Source organism: Callospermophilus lateralis, chromosome 14 (genome assembly GCF_048772815.1).
Source record: "Callospermophilus lateralis isolate mCalLat2 chromosome 14, mCalLat2.hap1, whole genome shotgun sequence".
Lineage (NCBI taxonomy): Eukaryota > Metazoa > Chordata > Mammalia > Rodentia > Sciuridae > Callospermophilus > Callospermophilus lateralis.
This window is the reverse complement of record NC_135318.1, coordinates 10,458,484-10,480,174: the sequence shown is the minus strand read 5'-3', so window position 1 is coordinate 10,480,174 and position 21,691 is coordinate 10,458,484. Positions and strand designations below refer to the sequence as shown.

General features: G+C 37.7%; 1 protein-coding gene across 1 annotated transcript in view; it reads left to right on the top strand.

Moving 5' to 3' along the window:
- The window catches only part of Nbas (NBAS subunit of NRZ tethering complex), a 324,412-nt gene that overhangs the window by 267,620 nt on the left and 35,101 nt on the right, over nucleotides 1–21,691 (top strand). The window contains exons 45-47 of the mRNA XM_076833054.2: nucleotides 6,440–6,658; nucleotides 10,489–10,691; nucleotides 13,098–13,187. Coding sequence (XP_076689169.2) covers nucleotides 6,440–6,658; nucleotides 10,489–10,691; nucleotides 13,098–13,187 — 512 coding nt within the window. The remainder of the gene's footprint in view (nucleotides 1–6,439; nucleotides 6,659–10,488; nucleotides 10,692–13,097; nucleotides 13,188–21,691) is intronic.

Here is a 21,691-nt window from a genome sequence, read left to right as displayed (position 1 = left end):
ACCCAAATAAACAAAAGAGTATGTAACAAAGACCCTCTGTGGCCTGTGAAGAAGCCTGCCTCAGGCCCCTTACTCTCCTGCCCTAGGTAAACTACAAAGTGCTCTTGTGACCTTCCTACTCCTGCAACTGTGCTTTGGCTGTTGTCTTTCTGAAACTCTTGGTTCACTGAGTTCAACACTCTGTTCAAAAGGTGTGTGTTATGTCTGAGCCACAGTCTACACTCTGGAAGTGCTTCTGTGGCAGGCCGTAAACAAATAGAAACCCAGGAGGTTAGTTATGAAGAAAAATATAAAGGAGGGTAAGGAGAAAAAGGTGGAGAGTGCCCTGGGTATTAGGGTTGCCAGGGAAGCCTCCCTGGTAAGATGGGGTTCATGTCAAGTCCTAAGGTGGAGCCTAGAAGAGCATTTCAAGTAGAGGACAATAAGTGCAGGGCTTCGAGGGACAGAGGGGGCCAGTGTCTTGGCCTTGAAGACGGGGTTTATTTTTAGTAAATTGGACAATAGTCAGTAGATCTGAGCAGTGGAGTGGCATTATCCCATCTGTGTTTTAAAATATCTTTGCTACTAGGTAATGCTGGAAGTAACAAACTGACCCAGTAATCACCGAGACCTAACACCACAAAATTCTCCTTCCATGTCCAGAGCCACTTGGGGTCCTCTTAGGCACCTCATGAAAAGAGGGGGCACTGGAAAATGGGTTGTGATTTCCCCAGCCCAGGGTGAACCATGACTTTCCTCTCACATTTCATGGGCCCATCTTGTCACATAGGGCCCATCTTTGTCACATAATGACATGGGGTTGAGAAGTAGAGGGTATAGGTGGAATGTGTCAGCTCTAACTTACCCTTTGGTCCACCAAGCATCCTTCCTGCCACAGAATACATGCCACCCTCTGCCAGGGCCCACTGGGTCATTATAGAACTCCAAGCCAACCTAATCCTGGGTAGGCTGTGCATCAGGTCCAGCTCTGATCCAATTTGTGGGTTAGATAGGCAAACCTATTGCTTTGCTTTTCTATACCGGGACACACAGTTTATATGGTGAAGCAGGCTCAGGTAACTCTGTCAAACACCTTGGAAGGGGAGGATGCAGGAGATTCTTGACAGTACTGTCTGCTCTGCAGCTGTGGGGATCCCTGTTGAGGCAGGTAATATTCATTCATTAGGTCTCTGTGGGGCTTTCCAGGAGCCTCACTGTTGACCTTTGCCCCGTGACTTCATGCTTACCTGCCAGGGAAGTCTCTTCTACTTTCTTCTGTAGCCACATGTGGAGTGATGCTACAGGCTTGAGCCCACTTTGAAAGCTGCCTGAAGAGTGTTGAAGGCCCAAATGTTGTTTCAAACAATCAGTCACCTTTAGTCCAGGCTTCTGGTTTCTTGAGCAGCACCACTATCTCAGAAATTTAGTAGAATTCTTACATATTTGATATCTTTTACCAACACATGTCCATAACCACATCTCCAGGCTCTTTTTATTTGCTTATTTGTTTTTGAGACATTTTTCTCAGATACTATGTATCTTTAGTGTATCACCCTATACATAGTCTCTCAATTTAAAAGGAGCTATCTTAAAGCTGTCAGGTGTCTGTGGAAGACCACATCATTAATTGAATCTCTGCCCTGAGTCATTTTGGACAATTCAAAAAAATTTACGAGATGTCACACCCTTGGTTTATCTTTCCCCTGAAGCACTTTAATCTCCAAAAGGTTTAACCTGGCATTTGTTATCTGTGGATTCTCAATCTAATCTTTTACTACTGGGGTCTAGATTTACTACTTTTTTTTTTTTAACCCCATAAGCCCTTGAATTTCTGCTATTTCACAGTTCCATTTCAGTCCTACACACAGTCTGAACAATGTCATTTCTTTCTTGTGATAGTTAACCACAGCATTCTGTAACATCCAACACACATTATCATTGTTCCATTTTCCAGTCTCTGGTGCCACAAGTTCCTTAGGGATCTGCACCTGACATTACCATGGGCAATAATTTTATTAAATAGTTCATTATAGCATAACAGATAACTATTTTTGCAACATCTAATCTGAAAACCAAAGCCACATATTGCCTTACCCTTAGTACATGGTGTATGTCAGAATAGGCTTAGGTATATGTAGTGTCTCAACAGTCAGAAGGTTAATATTTCTTTGTTTTCCTAGTTGAGTAAAAGACTGTAAAAGACCCTATGGCATAAAAATAACTTATGATCCAGGGTGGTGGAGGCTCTGCATTTGTTTTAGCTGCCGCTGGCCTCTGGGCCCTGCACGCTTCCCAGTTGCTGTGGTTGAGAAAGAAGGGAGAATGGATAGGGATCCTTGTGAATTTTTTGTTGCTTTGACTCAGAAATAGCACATGTCGCTTCCACTTAGATTTAATTAGCTGGAACATGGCTTAGCCTGACTGCAAGGACATTGACAAATACAGTGGAGTAGATGAGGTGCTTGTGTTCTCTGTCTTATTGGGAGGCACCTTGCAACCATTGCAGCACTCTGTGAAGGGTGATGGTGTCTGAGAACAGTGCTGAGAGGGGAAGTGCTGGAAATCTTAGAGTTTAGGTGTGTGTGTGGAGTGCTGGGGATCGAACCCAGGGCCTTCTGCATGTGAGGCAAGAACTCCAACTGAGCTGTATCCCCAGCCCAGAGTGTAGGTGTATTTTGAAGCTAGACCCCAGTAAGATTTGCTAATGTCATAGTTGACCCCAGCTATTCCACTTCCATTGTCTTGGCCCCAAATATTTGTAGTTTCTTGGTGATCGTGGCTCATGATTTTATCTCCATTTTCTGGGGGCCTGGGAAATAGATGGTCAATACCTCTTTATTGAGGGATGGAATAATTTAGCCGCTTATCTTAATTTCACAAAATCTACATTAATAACAATTATTACTGCAGAAAACAGCTTAAAACATCTTCATTTACTACATTATAGTAATAATGTATATGACTGACATGTTAATGCTATGGTTTTCAAAAAGAATGTTAAGAATAAAGTACTGCATGGCCACCAGGTATAAAAAAGAAATTGCTATTTCTTACTCTGAAACATTTCTTTAATCATTTCTTTTTTTTTCTGCTCCACTCATCATGGAACATTTTAAATAAAGTAAATCGGCTAGACATAAATTCAGTGTTAAAATTATAATTCTTAACCACACTCTGGAGTCTTTTAGCAGTGGACCTGTTTTTTATGAAGTGGTGAAAAACTTGAAGTCAGATGCCTAGTGAAAGAAGAGCTCTTCCATCTTTTTCATACTAGCATTCTGCTGCTTGGAGTTCCTGGCTATCTCACCAAAGTTAGGCTGTATTTATTTATATCAAGCATCAGGTTATTGAGTTATCTGGAAGGATCACTTAAAATAGGAAAAATGCCTTTTCTTATGCCTCTGTGATAATGAGGTCAGTTTTAACTCCTGAAAACAGTTACTTAGCCTTTCATGATCCATATCAAGCTTCATGACAGAAGTGTTAATGTGAGCTCCAGATTCCGCAGTGCTAAGGAGCCGGGCCCCAGGTGCAGGGGACAGAGTGGGTCATGCACATAGAGCAGATGACTTGCCAATGGATTTGCTGTAGGGGCTCATGAGTTGGAGTTGACCCTTTATGTTTGCAAAGTATTGAAACATGGCTAGGGATCGTCCATGCTAAGACGAGGGAAGCCAGCATTTTATTGAGACGACAGATGTGTAATGACAACTGGGAATGATAAGCCTGGCTGAGGCCTAGGTTGTGGCTTACAATTATAAGGCCAGAGGGTTGGCTTGGAGCTGGTTTGTGAAGATCCTTGTCTTCTATGCTGAGAAATTTGAGGAGATTTTTAAAAAGGTTCTTCTGAAAGAGAATTACATGACAATTTATTAGATGAAAAACCAACAAGAAGCTGGCCTGTATATTTTATCAGTTGGTCAAATTAAAATTCACCTTCCATTTATTGAGTACTTGCTATGAGGAAGGTTTTATAGTGATCGTTTTATGTATTATCTCATTTTTAAGAAATGACATCAGACAGTAGATGACATTTTTTCATATTTTGTAAATGAAGGCAACTAAGGCTCAAAGTGCTTCAGTCACGCTGGGAGTCAGTGCTAGGCACAGGCTTTGAGTTTAGTGTGCTTTCTGCTTGCCGTGCATTCATTCCAGGGTTGGTTGGCAATGGCAAGTTAAGCCTTGGACAGCAAAGATTGCATCTGGACCTAAGGGCTTAGGGACCCATTGTTTCTTCTGGAACCTAACTTCCTGTTCCTGTGAATCACCTGCCTTTCCTTACTGTCTTATCAATTTATTCTCTTCCACAGTGCATAATAGGGCAGGAAGAGTATTTGCAAACTGATATATTAAAATAATCATTGTCTAAATTTTATTTCTTGGGACAAACAAATATAATAGAAAGACTCACTGTACAATATTGATTCTTATTCAGCATTTAAGCAACATACTCTGGCAGAGCCTGCCTGGATGAACAGGTGACGAAGAGGCAACTGTGTGAGGGACAGTGGTAGTTAGCATCCTCTGGGTAACCATATGCTCTGGGTTCTAGTTTTTACTCTTTTCACGTAACTCTCCTGATCTTAGTCTCTCCATGCACATGGTGGAAGAAAGGGAGTCCCTTGAGCTAAACATACTTTCTAGTATCTTGTACTTCTAAACTACAGGGAGGAGTTCACTGTTTGTTGAGGGAAAGGGAGAAGAATGTAATTCATTCTTTCCAGCATTGGTGACTTCTGATTATTTTTATGCCATAGGTGCTTAGAGGCAGAAGTCTGAGAAGGGGGAGGCTATAGAACTTGTCATGAAGCTGCCTTTGCAGAGCAGGGGGAATAAAAAGTTACAATTTAATGGAAGTAGTACTTTCCTAAAGGTACCTTTTATGAATATTTATGTGGGATTAAGAAAATGTCAGCTTTCACTATTTGAAGCTAATGATTCTGTGTAGAGTGACTTGGAAGTAGCAGATAAGAAATGGAGGGTTAGTGGAGGTATACCTCCTAGTGTGGCCATTGATGACTTCTATTTAAGAATATTCCTACTTTTCAGAATAACCAGAGATGTACAGTGACTGATATTAAGAAATAATAGGGAAGCTGGGGGCACTGGTGCACACCTGAAATCTTAGCAACTCGGGAACTGAGGCAGGAGGATTGCAGGTTCAAGGCTGGCCTCAGCAACTTAGCAAGACCCTGTCTCAAAAATAAAATTCAAAGGCTGGGGATATAGCTCAGTGGTATAGTGGAAGAGCAGTACTGGTTGGGGAGGGGTGTGGAGAAATAATAGGGAAAATTGAGATTTTTGTCTTAGGAATTTTATCTTTTTTTTTTTTTTTTAATAAACACAAACACATCCTTTTAAGGATATACTAAAAATGGGCTTGAGTAGTTGACAGAAAGCCAGAATCCACAATTCAAAATAACACCAATCAGGGCTTCAGAGGGCACCAAGAATTGCTCAGAGGTATCTAGTTTCCCCATCAAAATGGGTAAAGTTTAGACTTTATATTCGTGAGGATAAGCTTAATATTTTTAATATTATTAGAAAAATATAACCCCTGCATTACCAAACACAGCCTGACACATGTCAGTGAATAAATGAATTGTTACAGAATACTTGGAAACTGGAGAAGAAAAAAATTGTTCATAATTCCAGTACCTTCATTGTCACTGTTTTTTTTTTGGTGTTTATTAATATACATATGTGTGTGTATATATGTATATATAAATATATATATGCACACATATATACACATGTACATGTATATGTATATTTATAGGCAAAAGAGTATATCTATTTTTATGTGTGCATATATTTTGTATTCAAAAAATATATCCTATACAGATATCATTTATATTTTAATGTACACTTGGTATAGAGTTTTTAATATTCTGATCTCTAAAGTTTAACATTTTATGATAAGCATTTTTCAAAATAGCTATCCTCTTTTTCTAATTTCAGTTTTAATGACTGCATAATATGCTAACCAGTAATTTGTCATAAACTAGTCACCATTTCTCTTGTCAATTAGATTGCTTTTGAAGTTTTCTTTTTAGAGACTTGTTCTAGTTAAAAATCTTCATGCTTATATTTCTTTTGAATTATTTCCTCATAATAAATGACTAGAACTAGAAATTTGGTTTGTAGAAATGACTCATTTTTGCTCTGTAATTGATAGTATGAATATTGATTTTTCTATCTCAGCATTGCCTAATTGATTATTATCATTTTGAAACTTATAGTTCTAATTTAATAGTACAAATGATACCTCACTGTTTTTGTTTTCTTCTACAAAAGAAAAACTTAGTGAAAATCCTATTCATTGGCTAAATTGTTAATATTAAAATTTTACTTTGATTTTCACTACCTTACTAATGCCTTATTGAATATGCCATATATTATAATAATCAAGATGGTTTGTCTCACTGTTGTTTAAGGCCTTTTTTTTTTTTTTCCAAAGCTATCTCTGGAAGCACGTGAAGAGATGACTAGAAAGGCCATTAAAATAGTCAAACATTTTATTGAGAAGCCAAGGAAAAGAAATGCAGAAGAAAACATTGAAGAAGCTAGTGATTCTAAGGTTACCTACGTGGATGCTTTGAATCATTTGGAGAAATCGCTTGCCCACCTGGAAACTCTCCACAATAGCTTCATTGTTTCTCTGAAGAATAGTGAACAGGTAAGGAAATGGAAACTTCCGTATTCTCACTCACAGCAGTAATATCAGGATATCCTTTTCTTTCTTTTAAAAGCTATGTTAGTAGTTGTGTCAGTCAACTTCCATTACTATAACAAGTGCCTGAGATCATCAGCTAATAAAGAGAAATGGTTTATTTTCACAGTTTTCAACTGTGATCAGTTGGTCCCATTGCTCTGGACCTATGTCTGCACATGATGGCTGCATTCACCTTGTGTTCAGGAAGCAAGAGAGAAAAGAGTGAGAGTTCCACTATTCCCTCCTAAGGCCTGTCCTCAGTGCCCCAAGGAACACTCACTGGGCCACACCTGTTAAAGTTCCACCAGCACCACCTGGGGGATGGAGTCTTTAACACATGGACCTTTGTAGAACACTTAAGATTCCAATTCCAAGGCAGGCAGAGTGGTTCATGCCAATTCCAGCAACTTGGGAGGCTGAGGCAGGAGGATCACAAGTTTGAGGTGAATCTCAGCAACTTAGCAAGACTATCTCAAAAAATAAAAAGGGAGGTGGATGAAGCTCAGTGGTAAAGTGCCTCTGGGTTCAATCCCTGGTAGCCCTGCTCAAAAAATAGATAAATAGATAGATAAATACAAAAAAGCCCAACTCTAGCAGTGGTTTTAATTGGGTTTTCAGACTTGCAGATACACTTGAAAATGGTTCTTAAGCCTTTATCCTTTAACCTCTTCAGTATCACTTAAGATTGTCAGTTCACTTTTCTTTTGGAAGGAATTTGGGCCACTTAATACAGATAATACCTGTATTATCAGGGAAAGAAGAGAATGGGAAGGTGGGAGAGGATTAGATAGCAGGCGTTGAGCGAGCCCTGGACCTGTGCCTTGGCAGAGGATGGTCCCCATAGTTCATAAGTGCTAAAGATGGTGCTCCTCAAGTTCTTCCAGCTGCTGGGTGTTGCTCTCCAACTGAATAATAATGGGGGTATTCCCCATAATTTTCAGAAAAAATATCAGAAATAGCCTCTAATGCCGCCTTCAACAGTTTTTTTAAACATGTATCCTCCTTATCCTGTATTAATGTTACATGTTTCCAGTATAACTGTGTTACTGATATGAATTTTATGGCTGGTAAAATTGTTTCTCCTCATTTCTTGTTGAGACTATGTCTTTAAATACCACCTGGAGCTCAGGAGCCCCTGCCCTTGCTGGGGTTTGAGGACCTGGGTGTTAGCACTGTTGCAGGGATGCCAGAAGCCCTCTGAGGTCTTCCGAGATTTGTTCTGTATTCTGTCAGGGGAGTTTAGATATCAATTTTTGTAACTGGAGAGTTGACAAATCAATAAGTAAATGATTTTCATGTAAATGAAAACATTGTTTAGATATATGAATAACATTCCAACCACCCTTCAGTTTTGTGGCAAAGGAACCTAGACAAGGCCACTGACCTCCTCTTTCATTTTTCCCAAATTCCACTTATTGACTTATTTCCTTGACTTGCAGAAAAAAAAAATTCATGACTAGAAAGGTCAGTTACTGGAAAGGAATTCAGATAATAAACAAATGGGTGCCTTCAAAATTTGTATGAGCCATATAAATGCAAACCCCTCATTAAAAAGATAACGGGAAGAAAGTTTGCAAAGTTTGATAGCAGTTTTATTTCATTTTGTATTTTTCAGTGCCTATTAACCTGTACAATGAATATATTAAATAATTATATGAATAATATAGAAGTCATTTTAGGGATCAAACTGGCTTTACTAAGTTTGATTTTATCCTGCTGATATTTATGTTACCACAATTCATAATTATATGAACTAGGGTAAACTTTGAATCTTGATTTACGTGAAAGTGATTTATACTTATTAGCATAAATTTCTAAGTACCTGTTTATTTTATTTTATTTTATTTTTTGGTGGGGGGAGCCATACCAGGGATTGAACTCGGAGGTGCTTAACCACTGATCTTCATTCCCAGCTTTTTTTGTATTTTTGTATTTTAGAAACAGTGTTTTCACTGAGTTGCTTAGTACCTTGTTAAGTTGCTGAGGCTGGCTTTGAACTTGAGATCCTCCTGCCTCAGCCTCCCAAGCCACTGGGATTACAGGTGTGCAGGCATGTGCCACCGTGCCCAGTCACTTGTTTACTTTTTTTAAAAAATATTTTTAGTTGTAGATGGATATGATATCTTTATTTAATTTTTCATGTGGTGTTGAGAATCGAACTCAGTGTCTCACAAGTTCTAGGAAAGCACTCTACCACTGAGCCACACCCCTAGCTCCAGGTATCCTCATGAAGGCTGGTGCAGTCTAATACCATTGTTTACTTTTAGATGGATAGCGTTAATACTCTTCTTGGAACAAGTGTTGTCCTTCAATGGCTAGAATCATCTGCATAGATTCAAGGGGAGTTATTAGCAAAAAATCTCTGCTCATTTCTTCTAGTTATGGTTGCAAGGTACCATGTCACTCCTTATAAATGTCATTCAGCCAAACCATGTGAAAATCATAAGAGGATACTCATGGTTACTGAACTGGACATTATTTAATTTTATTAAGACCCCTTTTATAACAAAAATTGGGAATAACCTCAACTCTGTACATTTATCCCCTTTAAATTCCGAGTTTGATTTTAACCTGCTTAGTTTTATGACCAATGAAGAACATTTTGTATCCTCATGAAGGCTGGTGCAGTCTAATAACATGAAAGGCTTTCATCCCATGGAGCTTCAGTTCCCTCTCCTCTTATATTAGTGATTGTTTTGCCTAACTGATGGGGACTGTTTTTTAAAAAATTTCAAACAATGGGGAGAATAGTAAAATGAAACCTCATGTGCCTGTCAGCTTCAAGAATTACCAAAACGTGATCACACATACCCCTACCTTCCCTCTGCTCACTCCTGTGGGAGTCATCTTTTTATTTTACTTGAAAGTGCTTCCATATCTATCTCTAGAACATCCAACTGAACATATCACTATAAACGATCAAAAGGTTAATCATAATTCTTCAATATCAAAAAATCCAACTAACATTCCCAGTTCATTACATGGTTGTTTTGAAAAATAAAGTATATTTTGGATCATCAGGGAAACTGAAGAACCTTGAAAGTGTTATTGTCACTCAGTAATCATATTTAAAATTCTGCAAAACAGTAGTTTGTATCTTAGTTCTTAAATTATTTGTTATAACATTAGTTCTTACAAATATGATAAAGGGAGGCAGGCAGTATGGCAAGAAGGGTGGATTAGTAGCCTTCTAGATTCAAAACCAATCTCCATTAATGCTAGCCATGTGACTTTGGGCATATTACTTAAAATCTTTGGTCTTTTTTCTTTTTGGTGACATGGGGCTAACTAAAACTACTTACAGGATTATTTTAAGTATTATGTTACATACCATATGTGCAACCAAATAATAGTTAAAATCTACTGAGTAAATATACAAAGTTGATATTCAACAAATTATAACTTGGCTGTTGTCATCATTATCATCATCATCATAATAGACAACACAGCTCCTGAGTCTTGCTTTATGCTGACGTTGTGTTAAAGGACTGACTTTATATCATCATTCTGTCAGTTGACATTCACCATGCCCTCTAGTCTTCAACCTTATTTCACAGATGCTGAAATTTCAGATCATAAAGACCCACTATTTAATAAATGTTAAAGCTCAATTCGAAATCAAGCCTGGGTGACCCTTGATCCTAAGCTTTTGATAACCAATTCATGGCCTTTGGAGTGCTGCAATGGTTGTAATTTATCTGGGTTTAGAATCTTCTAATTAGGTCTTACTACATGCATGTAGATACATTTAATTTCCATCTGATATTTAGGTGTTGATTTCTATGTCTTTCCAGGAAATACTGCAGAAATACAGTGACCTCTATGACCTATCCCGATCAGAAAAAGGGAAACTTCATGACCAAGCTGTGACTATGTGTTTGGATGGTCAGCCTCTCAGAATGATTCAGCAGCTGCTTGGGGTGGCGGTTGGTCCTCTAGACATCTCACCCAAGGATGTAGTACAATGTGCAATAAGGAAAATAATTTCTGTCTTGGGGTAAGCTTTAAAGAGAAAATACTAAAGAAAAACTAAGGTACTAGTTTACCAATAATGAGTGTTTACCTCATGGTTGTTATGAAGCTAAACTGTCCTCATGTATGTAGAAGCTTTAAATTTTCAAGTATTTTTCCAAAGTGAGAAATTAGTTTTAGAGTGCTCAAAGTCTTATTTCTTAAAAATCTTGAAAATAGAGAACTATGAATTGTTGTATCATTTGTATGATGTGTACATGTTAAGAAGCTAACTTCTAGTGGACCTTCTTTCCCTCCTCAGATTATTTTTTGTTTATTTAGAGATGGGAGTCTCATGTTGCCAAGTAGCTGGATTGCAGGCACACACCACCACACCCAACTTTTAAGTTATTTTTGAAGTAGGAGAAAGTCCAAAATGGCATCTGAGCATGTAGCTAAGAGCCAGACTGCCCTGTGGCTTCAGCAAGTATTATCAGATTTTGCCTTTTTTTTTTTTTTTTTGAGAGAGAAAATCTTTTTTTTGTTTGTAGATGGACACAACACAATGCCTTTATTTTTATGTGGTGCTGAGAATCTAACCCGGGTCCCACTCGTGCTGGGCGAGCACTCTACCGCTGAGCCACAATCACAGCCCCAGATTTTGCCTTTTCTGAAACCCCTTCTTTGTAGCAATGGGAAAATAGTTTCCAGAAGGTTCTTTTGAACTACATCAAGCAGCTGGTGTGTAGCTCAGTGGTAGAGCACTTGCCTACCATTCATGAAGTCCCCACTACTGAAAAAAAAAAAATACTTGAACATGTAAAGCAAAGTTAATCATACCCTGAAGAAACTAGATATCTGTTAAGGACATTATTTACCTACAGTTAATGGCATAAACTTGACAATTGAGAAATTCTTGCTTCATGTCAATATGCTGGTGCCTTGGTAGGCTTGTATCCAAGAGGATTAAAAAAGAGGGAAAAGTGAAGCTAAGAAAATAATGAGGTATCAAGTGCTTTCTGTGAATAATGCAATTAGGCTAAAAGATTTAGTTGTGTTTAATTTATTCTCTTTTTGAGCATTCTTTGTAATTCTGTATTGCTCTTGAGGAACTTTTTGATTAAATGCATGTCAGTTTTCTGCAGCTGAACTGAAATCAAATGAGCCTTTATCAGTTTAATTACCCCAGCCTCAAATAGTTTTCACCTTAGCGCTCTAAAGTATCTGGGAATTTCATACATAGGGGCAGACAAGAAATAGGATAGCATTTGTGTTTTTTTTTTTTTTTTTTTTTTTTTTTTTTTTAGAAATAACCAGTTAATGAAGCTTTGTACTGTTTTTTTGTTTTTGTCATTGGTTTTTTTTTTTTTTTTGGTCATGAGTTTTTTTGTCATTGGTTATAAGAATCACCCTCTCAAAAAAATGTTTATACAACTCAAGTTTGTTTGCTACTTTTGTACCTTTTGGGTTATAGTTACCCTTTTATTATTTTTTTAAATCAAGCTTTAAATGAAACTTACAAAAATAAACATTTTGAGAAATCAGTGTTTTGATGAATATAGTTTTTTCTTTAAAGTTGCACATTTTCATTAATAATTAAAATTATGATATCTAGTAGCTTTACAGTTACAAACACTTTACATAAATTATACTTCCTTTTCCGTCCCTGTACCCAGTTCTACCATTCAAGGTTTGGTCCTGATCTGATCAATATATACTTGGCTCACAGAGGACTTTCAATGAATGTGAATTAAATCTTTCAGAAGTGGAGGAAGGAGAGCTTGAGTTCAGCTGCCTCTTTTTCAAAGGAAAAGAAACTGCTGTTGATAACTTCCATAATATTTACCTTTCAGAAAGTAAAATTTGGTAGGCGCACAGTGATAAAAGCAGGAAAGTAACAGAATCCAGCAGTTGATTTAAGTCATAAACTTCAATTGTCCCAGAAACTCGGGCTAAACTTCCTTTTCCTCTGTTGCATTTTCAGAACTCTGGAGTTCCACACAGGCATATCTGGAGAATGGGCAGTGAGGATCATTAAACAGCAGAATATGTGTAAAGCACTTAGTGATGCCCAGTACCTAATAAACAACAAGTGTATATTGGTTGTTGTTGATTTTTTAAGAATGTTCAACTGGAATACTTAGAATTATTATTACATATTTAACACTTTAAATGGCTTGCATATTTCATGTTAAGTGAGTGTTTTCTCAGTGACAGAATGCAAATAGATTATGTTCTCTTGACAGTAAAACATGCTCCTTAAGAGCAGGAAATGTCCCATTTCCATACATTTAGCACCTGATATTGGATTTAGTACACATGCAGCACAAATGGCCGTGGGTGGTCAGTGCACTGTGCTGGACTCCTGCTGGGTTCATCTGAGTATGTAAATACCATATGTATTTCTGAGGCTTGAGTGACCCTCTTTTGACTCTGTTCTCTATTTTCACAGTGGTACCAGTGCTGACCTTGGTGGGCCAAGAGACCCCCTCCAGGTACTGGAAGGTGTCGTTGCAGCAGTCCACACCAGTGTAGACAAGGGGTAAGACTTGGATAGTTTGAGTATCTCTGCTGAATGGCTTTCCTGAGTTTGAGAATTACTTTTAGTGTCCATATTTCTAAAGCTTCCAAGACTAAGCAACAACTGTAGGTGTTTTAAAAGGAACAGAGCTGCTTCTGCAATATTAAGGAGGACTCTGCATCTGGAGAGCCAGGATCCTATCTCTGCTGGCCACATCTGTGCTTGTAGGACCTGCTTACCCTGGAGAGAAGTGTCTCTTCTTGCCTCCTGCACATGGAGGCCTGGAGAGGAAACTGCTCTGAGCTTCTTAAAAGAGAAGGATGCTCATCCACAACAGGTTAACTGTATTGGTGAAGTATAGAAGTTAGAGAGAGAGAGAGAGAGTGTGTGTGTGTATGTGTGTTTAGAAAAAATCTTTATACAACTCAAGTCTGCTTTGTTTGGAGACTCAGTTTACAGCTTTAGAATTTAGAAAAGTGTTCATCTCTAATGCCATTTTTAGAAAGCGTTTTTCATTCAGCTACAATAGTGTTGATAGGAATAATAGCAACTACCAATGAATAGCTATCGACTTCCTCAGAATTTACAACAGTCTGTCATATGACTAATGTCCTATGTGTCAACCTCATAAGGCCTCTCCCATTTTTTTTTAATAATGAAGTTTCTTTAAAGAGAAAAATTATTCTGTGTGTTGTTATGCTCTGTTTTAAGTCACGAGGAATTACATATGTGGATAAGAACTAACCTCTAACCCCAAGGAACTTGCAGGGGAGATGAGCTTTCTCAGCTGTAAGAACCATGTGGTAGAATGGTAGGTGCTATACAGAAAGCAGGGTCAAGGGAGAGGCTTATTCCACCTGGGCAAGTCAGGACAGATACACAGTGGGTGACCATTGAACTGTTTTCTGAAAAAAAAGTTTGTTAGAAAGGGACAGGCTGTGGATGATGGCATTCCAGGCTGAGGAAGCTACCTGCAGGACAGCAGGTGCAGCAGGTAGCAGAGCAGGCTGAGATATTGCCCAGGACACACTCGCCCAGCATCTAGCTGCTGCCATCCTAGTCCCAGCTCACAACGCCCCTGCGAGTACTGCCAGTAGCACAGCTTCTCTCAGGCAAGGCTGACTCTAGATCCTGGCCTCCCAAGAAGAGAGATCCAAGAGGTGCTGCAGTGGGACCTTTCCAGTGAGTCCCACTGGGGACAGCCAGGAAGATTAAAAGATAGTGTTTTGCATTCGGAATTTCCAGACCAGAGAATGCCATTGGGTCTTTTGAATACAGACTCTCTATTAAGTTCTAAAGAGGAAGACATTATGGAATGGAGAACAAGAGAGCAGAACAAGATCTTACTTTTTATTCCAGAAACAGAATAGCAAAGTTGTCTTTAAAAAACAAACTTCAGTGATTTTTTTTTTTCTTTTTTGCCTTTGGAAAGGAAAAAGAAAATAAAGTTGTGACTTTTATTCCTGGCAAGTATGTTTTGATTCTACAGTGCTAAACCTGATTCTACTTGCTTTTATTTCCCTTCCCACCAATATTCCTGGCAGAATCAAATAGAGAGGTTGGTCTCTGTATTTCAGGTAGTTCCAGACAGGATCTTTGGGTGACATGGGGACTCCAGTCTCTTTAACCCAGCACTTTAATATCACTAATGATTTTCTGATCCCAGCAGCCTAGTCTCTAGGAGGATGTGCCACGCTGGTGTGCCCCTTTCCCTGCCTCTAAACATGCCAGCTCTCCTTCAGTCCCGGCCTTGACATCTACTACCTTCCTCAATCTGTTTCAGTAGTAAAGAAGCTGCACATACTCAGCCATCACACAAGACAGGCTATTCACACACCATCCTGCAATATTCCTGGCAGGAAGCTGTGGAGGAGAGTAAGAATTAGAGTGCGAGAGTGTGTGTGTGTGTAGGAATACTACCAAGTTTTTGGTTTTGTGACTAAATTTTAGATAGTTGATGCCATCTGTCAGCATGGTTCTTGACTTTTTATATTGGTTTAGATGTCATTTGCTTTGTAGGTGCAGCTTCTACCTCACTCAGAAAACACTTTTTTTGTGTGCTACTTTTAAAATTACATAAAATCACTCAGACTAGCCCCCAGTGGAGTGTACAAATGACTATGTGTACCAGTTGTCTTTCCCTTCCAGTTTAACAGGGTTCACACCACTACACATGAAAGTATTCCAGGAGTTTGGAATGCCCCTCCCCCCACTTACTATAATATCTATAGTTAAAGATGTGATAAGGTAATTAATTATTCAGAGCCTCATGCATATTGAAGTTACTTTATGAATTTGCATGCTTCCCCCATTATTTTTGTATGCTTATAACATCCATGTTCTGAGAATATAATCCAGATATTTAGTTTGAGAATTAGTTTATTAGTTTGCTTAAAAAAATAAATCTTATTATTCAAATTCAATAGCTTAACATAATCATATTCTAAAATAATATATCTCTTAAACTTAGAAATTAATAAGCTACCACTGTCCTAAATTTTAAAAAACAAAAAATCCTTAATGATCACTTATTTCTCTATACCAACACCTTAGAAAGGTGCTATTCAGTAATTCAATCTTCAGAACAATCCTACCACACAGAAAGTATTATCTCCATTTTACAGATTAAGAAGAAATGGAGCTCAAGCTGGATGTGATGGTGCATGCCTGGAATCCCAGCTACTTGGGAAGCTAGGGCATGAGGATCGCAAGTTTGAGGCCAGCCTCTGCAACTTAGTGAGAACCTGTTTCAAAAGAGAAAGGGCTAGGGGTGCAGCTCAGTGGTAGAGTGCTCACCTAGCATGCCTGGTACTTGAACTGAATTCAATCCCTCCTCATACCACTGGAAAAGAAAAGGAAAAAAAAAATGTGAATCTTAGGGAGGTTTCCATGATCACACAGTAAGGACAGTCTATGACTCTCACCTTGACATTTCTCCAGGACATGAAAGAGCCAGCAGTGGAGAGTAAGGGGCTGCTTCTCGCACCTCACTCTGCACACAGCTTGCCTGCAGTGTCTTATTAACGTAGATTTGGATTGAGAAGTCTATAGGGGGCCTTAAACTTTCCCAAGTGACACCTAGTTCATGAACTAAACTTTCCGTAGAAGATCTTAGGGTAGTACTTCCCTCACCTGTCTCATCCCTTTGCCTTGCTTCTCTTTACTTTCACTTTATTTTTTTTCCTACTTCCTGTCTTCAAGCCTTTAAAGTTTTTTTTTAATTTGAGTGACCTACAAGTATGAACTGCATATTAGTGATTCTCAAAGGAAGTATGGGGTTAAATCTACTCAGATGATAAGATAATTAATAAAGGAATCCATCTGTGCAATATTCCAAGAAGAGATTTTCTTCAGAACTTTTTAATATTTTTGGTGCTTTTGTTTGCTAACATTGCTACTTAACTACAAAAACAGATGGACTATCTTAAAGCCTCATGTATTTTGAACAGGGTCAGATAATTCAGACTTGATTGAACTCTTTGCTATTACCTAGGAATTTCACATTATTTTTAAAATACAGAAAAGAAAAAGGGGAGAGCCCATTTGAGCAAATTGAGAATCATGTTCTTCAAGTACCTACAGTGTACATTGTGAGGTACAGAGCCCTCCTGAAAGCCATGGCCACTGACCTGGATGGTGGGACTACTGCACCACTGCAGTTCCTGGATCCTTTTAGGCCCTGTTGATGGCTCCTAGCAGCTGTGGCTACCTGTCACAGCAAGATGTAGCATGCTGCTTCTTAGCAAGTGAAGCCAAGGAAGATAGTTTGGATTTTGTATATTGGAAAGTAGACACAAAGATATTAGTATTTACCAAGAGTTAGGATTTAAGATTCTAATTGTGTGCATACCACAGTTGTTATTATTTTTTGAGCCTACCTGACTCTTTAATCTGTGGATATGTTACAGGAAAGAATGTTTGAAACTTTTTGCGTTAACTTTTATTTTAAGTATTCCTTACATGACAGTATATTTTGAAATATTATACGTACATTGAATAAGTATAGCTTCTTCCAATTAGGATCACATTGTTACGGTTATACATGATGTAGAATTACATTGGTCGTGTATTTATGAGGATAGGAAAGACAAGTCCAATTCATTCTAGGAATTTTTCTTTTAATTCAACTTAATTGGGACTTTTTAAAGTCACACTTCTTATATAACCACAGTACTATTAACATACATTTGTGTATTTGCAGATCCCTCTTATCCCTTGCTGGTTGCCCTTGATTTTTTCATGGTTGTTGATAAATAATAGACATTCACCTGGGAAGTGTCATCCCCACTCAACTCCATGCATAGAGAGGAAAGTATGCACAGTGTGTGGATCCATCCATTAACAGAGGCAAGGGGCCTAGAATATGAACATTTGACTCCCTCCCTCTGAGCTCATGTTTACTTGCATCCTCCTCTCCCCCTTCCCTCCCTCTCCCACTGTCATGCAGATCAGAGCTTGCAGACTTGTTTGCTGAGAGGCCAGGCAGTTATGGAAATGGAGTGAGATAAATCAGATTTTGGACAATGGAGACTAGGAGGAACTAGAAAGCTTCCAGAGGCATCCTCCAAGAGAGGCCTTGCCTTGGTCCCAGCCTTTTGTTGCCACGTGTTCCTATAATCCAGTTTTTAAAGAACTGGAGAATTCTGATTCATTTTGTGTGTGTGTGTGTGTGTGTGTGAGAGAGAGAGAGAGAGAGAAAACTTAATTTTGAAACTTTGGTAAATACTGGCAAGTCAGTCCCCAAATTTGTTTGCCAGTTTACCTTCAGTACAAAAGACTGGACAAAGTGGCCTTGTTTCTTGTCAGTTGTTCAAATTCTATGACACTTTTATTTTACAAGAAATCTCAAAGGTCTGTTTTCATGTTTGAATGCAGTCTTTCCTTTCTTCATTCTGCTTCATGATTTATAAAGTTATCCATATGCTTTTTGCCTCTTTTAATATACCTTAACTTTTAAGTTTTGCTTGTCTTTCTATGTATATGCCATGCAGGATTTGAAAACCCTTTTACCAATAATTAGTTTATTTGTATTCATTAAATCTATCTTTTGCCTTGTTTCAACAATTGCCTTTGATTGAATTCCCTTCTATTTGTGTGTGTACTTTGTGGGTGTTCTCCTGTGGCCAGTCATAACAGGAAGGCCAAGTGAGGACTCCACCCACCTGAGTTGTCACATTCTCTAAGTAATCATTTAGTTAACATTTGTGTTGTCACTGTTGCTACTGCACTTCTTTTCTGCTCAAAGTTACTTACTATGTATTCCAGGTGACTCGTTATCTTTTGGGCCAAATTTGTGATTTTGTATTTCCCCTATAAATTATTTGTTTAAATGGTATATTCATTTACCCTGCACATTAAAATGCCCACCCCTGTTCTTAATATAGGGGAAAAGAAACGATTTCTCATCTGTTTATAGTGACTCTGGAGATTTTCCCTTTACCTATTTATAATTTTATAGTAAAGTGTGTTATGTTTCAAAATATTCTTTTATTATTCCTAAACTCATTAAATCTTCTATTTGCTTTCATAAAAGCCTATAGAAATGGAATCACTTTCCTTGTTCTTATTCTGTTTTTTTTTTTTCATGATGAAAGTCATTACTTTTTACCAACCTATTTACCTTGAAAAATTTCAAAGTTGCAAGGAGAAAAATATCTACATACTCTTCCCCTAATTTACCAATTATTAACATTTCATCACAATTCTGTGTTTCTCTGTGTGCTGATCCATGAGAATCACTAAAACTTTTAAAAACTCAAATTGATATCAAAGCATATATTATTAACTATAATTTTTAGGAGTTAGTGTTTTGTTCAGGCTCTTCACAGTGTTTTCTAAAGAGCTGTTTTAGGAATGAGTTCTCATAATTTTGTTTTTGAACTATCTACCAAAAATTAGAATATGTGCCTCCAAAATATCAAATATTATTAACTACATTGTAAACGCTAATGTAATAAGAGTCTAACTCGATTTAATAACTTGGAAAATACTATAGCAATAGTCTTTATCTCATCAGTATCTGAATAATTTTAATCTCCTGCCACATTGTTCTGGAATATGGCCCAGTTTGGGTTCAGCAGCATTGTGTAGTAATTGATAAGGCAGTCAGATAGTACAAGTTCAAATATTAGCTTCACTACTTACTGTGTGACCTTGGAAAAGGTATTAAACCTCTGATTGTTCCCTCATCCACAAATTAGAGCTGATACAGTACACAGGAGAAAGACAGTTATGAGGAAGAGCTATAAGTCACAGCGAACCTCAAGCCTTCAGAAATTATTACTGTTTTTATTCTTATTCATTATATTCAGGTTTTGGGGTATTGTTATAGCTTCCATTTGGTCTTCATGACTCCCACTTCCTCCCATTCTCGTTTATCCCCTCTCCCACCTTCTTGGCACTTGGGCAGAAGGTCAAAACATTAGCTTCATACTATGTAGATCTAGCTTGAATTCATGGCCAAACATGGGCTTTAAACTCTTTTCCCCTTGAATTACATACACTTGGACCTCCACCAAAAAGGGTGAGTCTGCTTCATTCTGCATACTTCTCTAATTTTTAACACCACTTTGATGTTTCACTGCTCAGAAATACTCTCTCATTCCCTTTCCATACCAAGGAAGACCAGAGAACCTCAATAATAATGGCTGCCAGTAATCGAAGTCCTTAGTTTTATGCCAAACCTTGTATTACGTGCTTTACATTTGTATTTACTATTTGATGTTTCAGTTTAATTCTAAACAGCCCCATGAGAAAGGAATTGTTATCCATCTCTTTTGACAAATAAGGAAGTTGAGGCTCATAATTAATTGACTTTTTAGCCAAAGTAATCCTAACAGGAAATAGTAGACCTGGGAGCTAAATCTGGGCCCCACAGCTCCTGAGCCTGCACTTCCAGAGAGTGCAGCTGAGCTGCTTCTTCAGCCACTTGGTTACCTAGGTGAGAAACATCTATCACAATGCTAATTTACCACTTATGTGAGCTTTAATCTCCTCCTGAACTATTTTCATACCTTTTCATTTAAGTACCCCCTGCTTATCCCTTATGATCCTGTTCAGGTGCCACGCCACCTTGTCCAAAACAATTGTTCAAATTTGTTATATTAGTGATTTGGATAATAGTTACTTCTAAAGTCTTTCTGTTCCATTGTATCATTAGTTCTTACAAGGCAGAGACCATGTGATTTTTTAATATCTGTCATCAAGCACAAACTAGTACTTTGATGATGCTGATGATAATTATTATGGTGATTCTGACAAGGATGGTTTGCTATTAAGTGCTTCCTCTGTGCCCCAAGTTGTACTAGATGCTTGGTATATATTATCTTGATTTCCTAGGGATACTTGTATGCTTAACTCTAAGATGGAAATGATAACTTTCAAAATGATTCTTTGTCTAGAGTTGTTCAAAAAGGATGGGTTACAGTTAGATCCATCAGATTTTTTTTAAAAAGCGGTCTTTTTATTGTACCATACTGTTTGGTTACCTTATAAATAGCAGGTATCCAGGAATTATTGGTTCATTCTACGTTTTTCACACACCAGTTTTTCCTGTTTCTGATATTGTAAAGGTTATTCATTGGTAAAACTAAGAAATGAATTCATAAGTTTAGGACTATTTAAGCCATTTGTCTGCAATGTTTTGTAATTTCTTTTAATCCTAATACAAATGATGAATTCTGTTTTTATTAATTTAAATTGCCATAATGTAGCATTTGGCAACTGTATTATGGAGAAACTACTAAGAGGAATACTCAGTGACATTATAGTATTTTATTCTCAGAAGTTTTTAAAAAGCCTTGTAGTCTTGATAGGGTTGAAGATAGGTTAGTCTGCGACTCAGTTTAGGTGATTTATCGCCGAGATCTTCGTATAGATCTAGTTACAACAAAAACTGTATAATATATTATTGTAACATGGATCCCCAGGGCCTTGTGAGGAGTCTTCTATATGGATAACCTCTTAACAGTCATTGATAGTAATTCATTGACATCATCGTCAAAAGAAGCAATTCTGCTGGATAGAAAGTTGTACAATATGTCCCCTTCTCTAAATTCTTTTAGACTCTACAGTCCTATAAGAGCCAAGTGTTCATATTTTATTTTTAGGGTAGTGTAAAAATTGATATGCTAACCACATGCTGAAATTCTAATCTCAATGAAAAGTGGTACAAAGAGCATGGGCTTTGAGGTCACACTGCAGTATCTCCTACAGAGGTTTGTGGGCTGATTATATCACTTCCCTGAAGCCTGTTTTCTCATCTTTAAAATTAATTTATGATCCCTGCTTTGCATAGTTATTGCCAACTAGTAATAGAATATGTAAAATTGCTAGAATGGTACCTAGAATCATAGTTATGATTAATAGAATAAGCTTTCCTATACTTTAAATTCTAAAAAATAACTAGCTAAGGACTTATTGGTTAATGGCTATTTTTTAGTTAATACAACTCATTTTAAAATGACATTAATTTTACATAGCTTTTAAATGACTAACATGGTTTGCTGTAAGCCATTTAAAAACCT